The sequence below is a fragment of the Mesitornis unicolor genome, unplaced genomic scaffold (genome assembly GCF_000695765.1).
Source record: "Mesitornis unicolor isolate BGI_N332 unplaced genomic scaffold, ASM69576v1 scaffold36208, whole genome shotgun sequence".
NCBI classification, from domain to species: Eukaryota; Metazoa; Chordata; class Aves; order Mesitornithiformes; family Mesitornithidae; genus Mesitornis; species Mesitornis unicolor.
Genome location: NW_010203127.1, coordinates 1 through 8,952, shown reverse-complemented (window position 1 = coordinate 8,952; position 8,952 = coordinate 1). Strand labels below are relative to the sequence as shown.

The 8,952-nt window shown below is 44.8% G+C and overlaps 1 protein-coding gene across 1 annotated transcript; it reads right to left on the bottom strand.

Moving 5' to 3' along the window:
* Positions 1–624: 624 nt before the first annotated feature.
* On the bottom strand, positions 625–8,948 carry PTGER4 (prostaglandin E receptor 4 (subtype EP4); the record flags this gene model as incomplete). Its single annotated transcript, XM_010190618.1, has 2 exons — positions 625–1,218; positions 8,184–8,948. Coding segments are annotated over 2 exons (1,359 nt in total), but the record flags the coding sequence as incomplete, so codon positions are not given.
* Positions 8,949–8,952: the final 4 nt, after the last annotated feature.

Here is an 8,952-nt window from a genome sequence, read left to right as displayed (position 1 = left end):
TACTGGGGGAAGAGAAGGCTGGCAATTGTTTCTATATACCTTGTATTAATAAAAAACCTTCTCACAGAGAAGAATATAGACTTTTAAATATTTTCAATCCTGATACATGTACCATGGTAAAAATTCACATTTTCATGCATTAGTGAGACACTCTAAATCCTGCCCCAGGCAACTGTCAGAGCAGCTGTGTCCAGTTCCTAGCAGCTGCCTCACATTCAGCTTTAGTACCAGAAGCTTAAACTCTCAATAGCTGAGCAACTGTGGGGAGAGAAAACACAGTTCTACCAGATTTGGAAAGGGAAAGAAAGAAGAAAGTGATGGGTCTTTCTGTTCCCAGAGGCGCAGTAGCTCTCCTGTGTCCCAGAACAAGACAAAGCAGTTCGTGTTTCCAGTCCCACCAGACCTGCCATGTACCATTGCTGATGACAAGACCAAGTGCAGTGTCCATTCCACACAGTCGTCAGTAGTCTAAAAGAAACATACCCATCACATGGCAAGAGAGAAATAGCCCTTTGGAGCACAGCTGAGTCCCTCTCCCCTCAAACGGGCAGAACACTTATCTATTGCACCAGTTTTTCCAATGTACCAGGAAGTATCCCCAGGGTTGATGCCTTTCGCAGTGATCTATATACACTTCTCTGATAAATTCAGTGTCTCTGTTGGGAAGGTGACCTGCAGAGGGCTGCCCTTGGATGCAGAGCTGGCCCCACCACCAGGCCTGATTTCATTCACCAGGAGGATGCTCTCGGAGTCCTGTCCCTGTGAGGAGTCCGAGGTCTCCAGGCTACGCAGTGTCTTTACTGATGTGGTGTCAGACTGGGCCAGGCTGGCGGCAGGGCCTGGGAGCAGCATGCGGCCCCCGGCGCTGCTTTCGCTCAACTCTGGGGGGTACAGCAGCGTTTGCGAGGTGCTGCTGATCTCCCGCAGCTCACGAGAGATGAAGGAGGGCGACTGGCTTGACATGGCAGACGAGGTCCTGCGGCCGTCCGTGCAGTTGAAATTGCCCCCCGAGTGCTGCCTCCGGGCCCCTCCTATGCGACAGAAGAGGCATTTGACCTTCTCGATGGCTTTGCTGAGCACAGTCTTGCGGAGGAGGATGTAGACCCATGGGTCCAAAATGGGGTTCACTGAGGCAATGCGGATGGCTTGCAGGTCAGGGTTTTGCCTCTCATCCTTCACTAGTTCCGGCTGGTACAGCTGGTTCACAAAGACACGGACCTACCCGAAGAGACAGGGAAGAGAAAGACACAGTTACACAATTACATCAGGAAACCAAGGTTTACATTTCAAAGCAGAGATCTACATTTGCAGCTGCAAGCTATGACAAGAGAAGAGGCTGGCAAAACTGTGAGTTAATTTTTGGAAATGGCAGAGCAATCAGAGAGATGAATCTGCTGTAAACGGACCTTCTTTCTTACAGGTAGGAAAGGAATGGCTCTTCTGTCTCCTTCCCTTCATAATTAATCTTTGAACCTTCAACTTTTAAGACTAATTAGGATCTCATCTTCTACACAGAAATGTCTCCTTAGGGTTCTACCTTTAAATCCAATTAAAAGACAGTACCCTAGTCCCTATCCTGGTTAACAGCTACTTCTGTTGTAAATGCTCCTGTGAGTAAGGCACAGTCCAATTCTTTGATATCAATTGTTATCTTTCCAGTGTTGCTAAGGAGGATGACATCACATGAGTTTGTTATGTTGATCAGTCTCAAATAGTGGTTCTCCACTTTAGGAGACCTATGCACTGTCCAATTCTAGGAAAACCTAGGAAAGCCACTGAAAAGAATTGGCAATGGAAGATGCTGTTTTCTTCAAATTCCTTAAGCTGAGTCAAAATAAATCACTTACTTATCTTCTTAATCTGATACAGTAAAAGTCTAGTAGCAAAATTATAAGAATTTTTATATTTCAGCCTTTGACTCCTGAAATGAAGCAAGTCTTGCCTCGCTAAGAGAAGGTTACAGACAAGGTGGCAGGCAAGCACTTAAAGAAACTGGAGCCAAACTACAGCAGCCCTCTTAAGTAATTTTTATTTGAAGTTCTGCATGCGAAGCTGTCCAAGTCTGGAGAAAAATTTCACAATTCTGTCTGGAGAAATTTTCCTGCAGCAGGGCAATGTGGTGGCATTCAGCTTGTCAGAGTTCAGAGACTGAGTGTGCTCCAAAGCTATCAGTGAGGTATGTTTAAAGTAATGCAGAGGCCCTCTTCAGAACACCTATGGACAGTCTCTCTCAAACCGACTGTCAAATTGACTATTGCCCACATCTTCTTTCGTAGTGCTTTTCTCTGGGTTTATGGGTAACAAAGCCTGCCCACAGAATTCAAAATATGGGAAAATATTGAATTTATACAGAAACATAATGATCTGAGTTTTATTCTCAGTTATTTTCCTAATTATTTCTAACACTGCAGATGTCTTTTTGACAACTAATTTACTGACCCTATTTTTCTGTTAAGCCAGACTCGCAATTCAAAGAGTTCCTATGCATACTGCCTTAATTTTTTTCCTTAACAAGGCCCCTAATGAAAGCCTCTCGCCCTCCGCTGGGGGGAAGCCAGCCTGACGACCCCTTCCCCGCGCGCGCCGCTAGGTGGCACGGATGTCCCACGGTGGCGGCCACCCAGCCCAGAGCCACTGGCGCGCGGCTCCGCAGGCCGCCGCGACCCAGAGGGGGCCAGGGAAGGGAAAGGGGTGGCCCGGTGGTCAGCTTTGCAGGTGCGGAGAAGCTCTGCGACTCCGTTTGTCAGCTGGGGCGAGCGACGCTGCTATCAGCGACACATTCGTTGGGCCCAAAACGCAGCAGCCAGGATTCCTCAGCCTGGAAGGCTGAAAAGTAACTTGACGTGACATCGTCCAGCATCAGCTAAAATCTGCTCTTGCAATACCTACTTGACCATTTGTATGAGATTTCTTTCTTCCCCCTCCAAAATGATTAAGAGGTCAAATGTACACATATAGAAAGATCAAATATATAAAAAGGCCAAATTTCCCCGGGGGATTTAACCTGTGCCATAGCAACATCTCTTTCCAAATGCTGCTTTTCTTTTTCTGTAGTGGGGTTTCCTTACAGAGGGGATTACATTGTGGAAGTATGTAAATGCTGGTCCATGTATCTGACCTGCTGATCACTGGACAGGGCCTGCATCAAGAGCCAGGGGTTCAAAGGACGGTGCTGAGAGAGAGGAGGCCTTCCAGCAGCTCTCAAAAATGAAGGTAGTCATTACCGGGAAGATGAGAGGTGTGACAGGGAGGGGTCTTTGCGCGTAAATTCACCCAGATCATAGGACCAAAAGGCACACTTTGAAGACAGCTGAAGAAGTACACAGTCCAACTTGGGAGACCTGACTTTTTTTTTTTTTTAAACTTGGAGCTGTAGTTACACATCAGTGATTTAATAGTGGGATTGTTCTTTTGATAAGCAGCATACGACACTGAGGTACCTATTTCACCTTTCTCTGTCTACCTGGCAGACCTTATGGAAAGACAAAAATGTCTCTAAGTGCTGACTCTGCAGCTGAAAAGGACAATCGCTAATTGCACAGCGCAACTTGCTTCATGTTATCTCTGTATGCTTTATTTCCTTTTGACAGATACGTGGCACGTATAGGTTAACAGATTCATAAAAGGGACCTATTTAGGGAAAACTTTGGACTATACAAAACTCTTTCTACTTCCCAGAAAAGTCTCATGTCTTTTGTTAGAAGCCTCCTCGAATGTCAGATGCATTTATGAATTCACACCTATTGCTGGGATTACAGGTTCATCACAATAAGGTAAAAATTAACCTGTGTGGGAATGTCAGTTTTATAATTTCTTTACATGTTAGTCAAACAGCATCTACTAATGTATCATCACCAAGAACAGCAAGAGAGGTATCCTGTTTTGGCTACGAGTCTTCTGCTGCAGGAGGTAGCACGATAAAGGATATTGCCTTGCATCTTGTAAGTAAGTGCTGAGTAAGTGGAATCCACCACTAAGTTAGCTACTACAACACTTGAATTCATGCGATTTGAAATGCTAATTAAAGAAAGAATTAAACTAGAACAATTCACATCTCAAAGTTTTGTATGTAAGCTTTGCAGCTGTAGAATTTGGGCAGCGTATCTTAAAAGTACTAGCAGTTTTTGCCATTGTGTTACGAAGCACGTAGCTCCAAAGTTTGTTGAGTTTATGCTGAAGTGACAGGTACCTGTGGGATCAGCGTCCTGTGTGCTGCGTTTCCTTTTTAGGAGCTACAGATGCAGATCATGGTTTCCAATCCTATGAAGTACAATGAAGTGACTTGTATAGTTACAGTCACACTGCTAATTGTCTTCATAGCTTCTGCCTGCCCTCAAATTCTCCCCACATACCAATAGGATAAATTTAAAAACCATATGGCAGTAAGCAGGAACAAGTTTTTCAGCTCTACAAGCCAATGACCTTTGCCCTTCAAGGGTTTGGTGTCTGCTTGGTATCTACTCCATTGCCCAAAATCATGTCTGCCACTTTGCTGTTGGCTGATATTTAAAGAGAAAAGTCGAAACCAACCAAGCCAAAAGCAAATCCAAACTTTCAGATGAATTAAACATTAAGTTAGAAACTCCAAGTTAGAAACTCCTGATTATTTAATGCAATCGACTCCCAAAACATATTTTATTTTCCACTTTGACGTAATTTAAAAACAATGTTCTGTGGTCAGGATCAGAAAAAGATCACACATTTAAAAATCTTACGAGTATCTGACAGGCTGCTGGAGTGAATTACAGACTTTGAGTCGTGTGTGCCTATTTACTCTTGAAAGAGTTTGTTGGGTTTTTTTGAAGGCCGGATAATAGTTTTTACTCTATTCTTGACAAAATCTCTCATAATATAACTTATTTCCTACTTTTAACTCTATCTCATTCTATTTTCTAAAAACTCAAAGTGTTTTGAAAAAAACAGTGTGGAGTGTGGACAAGAGTCAGCACACAATTTAAGTATTTTCTGTATTTCATTTTCAAGCTATTGTCAGATTCTTCTTCATGTCTTTCACATCACTTTCTGCACATTGAGAACACATCAGGTTATATCTAAAGTTTCCTTTCACTCATATTTTTCGTTCAGCATTTCTTTGCTTGATAAATTTGATCAGCCTTCAGTTCTGTCAAGTTCCTTCAGTGTGTGGCACAATCCCCCATAATTTTTTATAGTGCTTGTTGTCACTGTAAAATTTTGCTGATTTTATCAATAAACCAGTAAGACACTAAAAAACCCTACTTGTAAACTGAGTGCTGGAGAATCTTATTATCCAAAACTGCTGTTCTCTGTAACTCAGCTTGCTGTTCTTTAACTACTTTTTAAATCAAGACAAGCCCTTGCTTATTATTTCAGGACAATTTCTTATTTTAAGAACTTGAAACTTTTTTGTCAAACCCTAATAAATGTAGCCTGCTGGATTGCCTCTGCTATTTTATTATATTGTGAAAGTGTTTGTTCTAAAATGTTAGAGGTTTATGTCTGTCTCTCAGAAGTCACTTTGCTTTGACTTGATTGTTTATTCAGCTGAAATCACCAGTAGCAAGTCAGCTCATCAGAAAACCTCAGTCACAAAGCACCCTCTGAGCTTGCTTTGTGTATCTGAATCACGCTGCCACCAGCACCTTACCACCTGCATGTTGCTGATGACTGCCAGGCCGTCCTGTAACAGACGAGGGCTCTCTAAAGCTCCTCAGAGTCATTAAAATGGATGTGTGTATTAGTGATTGACCTGTCTCTGCTAGTGCCTCTTTCCAGAGATTTATAGGATAAAGGTGTCACTTCTCTGAGTTTATATCTGACTTCTTACTCTCAGTCTATACGCAACCCAAGGGCTTAATACAGCAGCACACACTGCTGTACATCATTGCACAAAGCAGTGTATATGGCTATAGCTTATTCCCACAGGGGGAGGCAAATGACTTATAAAAGCTACTTAACAGCAAAGAAATTTAACCACACTGGACACTGTGATGATGTGTATGTATGTGGTTGTTTCTTCTTTTAAAAGAAAGTTTCCTTTTTTTCTTAGTCATCCATGTAAGTGAAATGACAGTCATATTAGATATAGATATAATAGATTAGAATTATATATAGAAAAGTTGTGCCGCTTTAGCAGGGAAAAGCTAACTTACGTGAACACTCCCAAGGTAACACTGCGCCTTTATAAGTAGTGAAATCAAGGTCTGAGAGAGCTACACAACTTCATCACCTGTGCCTTCAACACACCTTCTGCTGTGTACAAGGTTTTCACTAGCTACTGTTTAAATAATAAACCTTTTGCCCCACCCAGGTTCATTAATTTTAACTGTCAACAATCCAGTTCCCTTTCTGGTAACCACTCTCTCTTGATTTTACCCTTTTCTTTTCGTGTTTTTTTGTGTTTTGGTTTTTTTTTAATATTCTGTAAAAGACTGCCTAGCTCCAAATGGATGTGAACAATATCATTCTGCTTTCTACGCTCAGACTTCTCGGCCTTCCTTTAGCTGCTTGGGATAAGGTTTGGCTTTTTTCTGAAACTGCGGAGTCCACCAGCTGATGCCCTGTATCACATTACTACACTGTATTTAACTCCCAGAAACCACTCTTTGAATTTAACCAGCGTCTCTTTTGAAAACTCACTGTTCTTTCATGAAGTAGCTCTGACAACACCAGATTAATCAAGTTAAGTACTGCGAACCCACGGTACCGTCGGAGTTTGGCCGCTCCATGACCTGATGGCTGCCAGTGCAGCAGGTCGGCATACCCCTGCGGTGCCTGGAACAGGGCGGGCTGTGCACAGTTCCTCCACCTAAAACACGAGCACCTCCCAGGGACACCCTGCCTGCGGCTCACACAGCACCTCCCGACTGCCTTCACGGACACACGGAACTGGGCTCGGTCACAGCGCCAAGTGACAACGCCAAAGGACAGGGGACAGGCCTCGGTGACAGCCCAGGCACTGGTGCTGCGGCACAGCCACACTTCACTGGCTCCTGTTTATGTCAGTAATGTGGCAAAACTGGCCCGATCCTTGCAATTACAGCTCCTCGGAAGCAGGGGGACGAACTCGCTGACCTCTCGAATCCTGTCAGCATGTACTTCTCTACACTTTCCCACCGCGCTACACACAATTCATTTTGCATCCCCAGCTGTAATTCACGCACACTGTAGCCCCTTTACAACAGAGGGATCACACTACCGACAATAAACCCCCTTAAAGCAGTCCTTCTAAAAACACTTTCTGTCTGACAACCACTGCTTGGCTCCCTGCGCTGTGTTTTGGAAGGTGGCAAATAAGGCAAGCCAGCCATTTGTTTAATGTCTCTGAGCCAGAAGAGAAGTTTGCCAAGCTTTATTATGGTGGGTGGCAAGCAAGAGCTGAACCTCCAGCTGGTGGATTTTTTTGTTTTCCTTGGAGATAAGGTGAAGGAATAGAAATAAGTGGATCCTGCATGTTCAATTCAATTACAGTAATTGTATCAGCTGTTTCAGAAAATCAGCGAACAGTTAATAGTCACATTGTCTGACATTTCGGTATGATGTCTAGATTTATGTGGGCCAGATTCCTCCAACTCTCATTTAACTGAGAATCACCCCGACGGGGGGGTTCCACCATGTTTACTCCTCCCACAGAGGGGAAGCTGCTGGAGGGATGCATGACTGTGGGATCTACCCCAGAGAGGGTGGGTGAATCCCTCAGAAGGGCAAGCTCGGCTCAGGTTTTGGATGTGAAGTATTCTGCACGTTGCTGGAGCTCCCTCCTTCCGCACACCCAGGACTGCTGTACCCTTCACCAACAGCGTGCACATTTTTAAAACACCATAAACATTCAGAAATGTGGGCCAGACGCAAACCTCACTCATCACAAATTAATTTTGAAAGGGAACTTTAAAGTGCCTTTAGCTCTCAGTAAGATTTCTGCCGGGTAGATTCCAATTAAACAGTGGAAAAATTACTGAGAATTTTTGGCACTGTATTTTAACCAATCAAAGGAGCCCAGGACTTGGGATAAGCATGTTTCTTTTCTTGTACATACAAACCTACACAACTTTCTCTCACCATGCGTGTTCGCTAACAGCCTTGAAGTTATGACAGTCTGCAGCACCAGCTAAACACAAGTCTGTCCTACAAGCACAGACTAGGAGGAGAAAAGACTCAGCAGCGCGGGTGATGGAAAAGAAGAAGGATTGCACTACGTTACTCACCACCAGTGGAATGGAGCAGATGACCACCACCAGGGAAGTGGCAATAAGCAGAATAACCATCTGGATCTCTGCTCCAGCCATCCGACGGAAGGTCCGGCGCCTGCGAAAGTCAGATAAACGGCTGGAGGTGGTGTCTGTCCCCAGGGATGTGCGTCGCATGAACTGGCGGTGCATGCGGATGAGGGCCACGCACACCAGGATATTGCAGATCACGGTGACCATGATTAGAAAGGAGCTGAAGCCGGCGTACATGTAGGAATATGCCGCGTGGGTAGCCTCCTTTGTTCGCCAGTCTATGAAACACCAAGTGGCAGGGTGCTGCAAGGTAGATTTGCCGAGGCCCATGCTGGGGAGGGCACAGAACAGCACATTGGATGCATAGATGGCAAAAAGCGTGAGACCTGCCAGCTTCTTGTCTACGTAGTGGTTGTAGAAATAGGCATGGTTGATGGCCAGGTACCTCTCTATGGACATGGCACAGATAATGCTGAGGCCAGAGAGTCCGAAGAAGAGGAGGATGAAAGAGCTGTACTCACACAGTGCTGGTCCTCCTGGCCAACGGTTCTGCAGGTAAGTGGCGATAGTGACCGGACTCACCAGGCAGGTCCCCAGGAGATCAGTGACTGCCAGCCCACAGACCAGCGTGTAGAAAGTGGTCTCCTTCTGCTCTTTCCTGGACTTGCAGAGCACCACGATGGCTATGAGGTTGCCCACCACACCAAAGATGAACATGACGGTGGGAATGGTGGGGGACTTCCCGCCCTCGGCT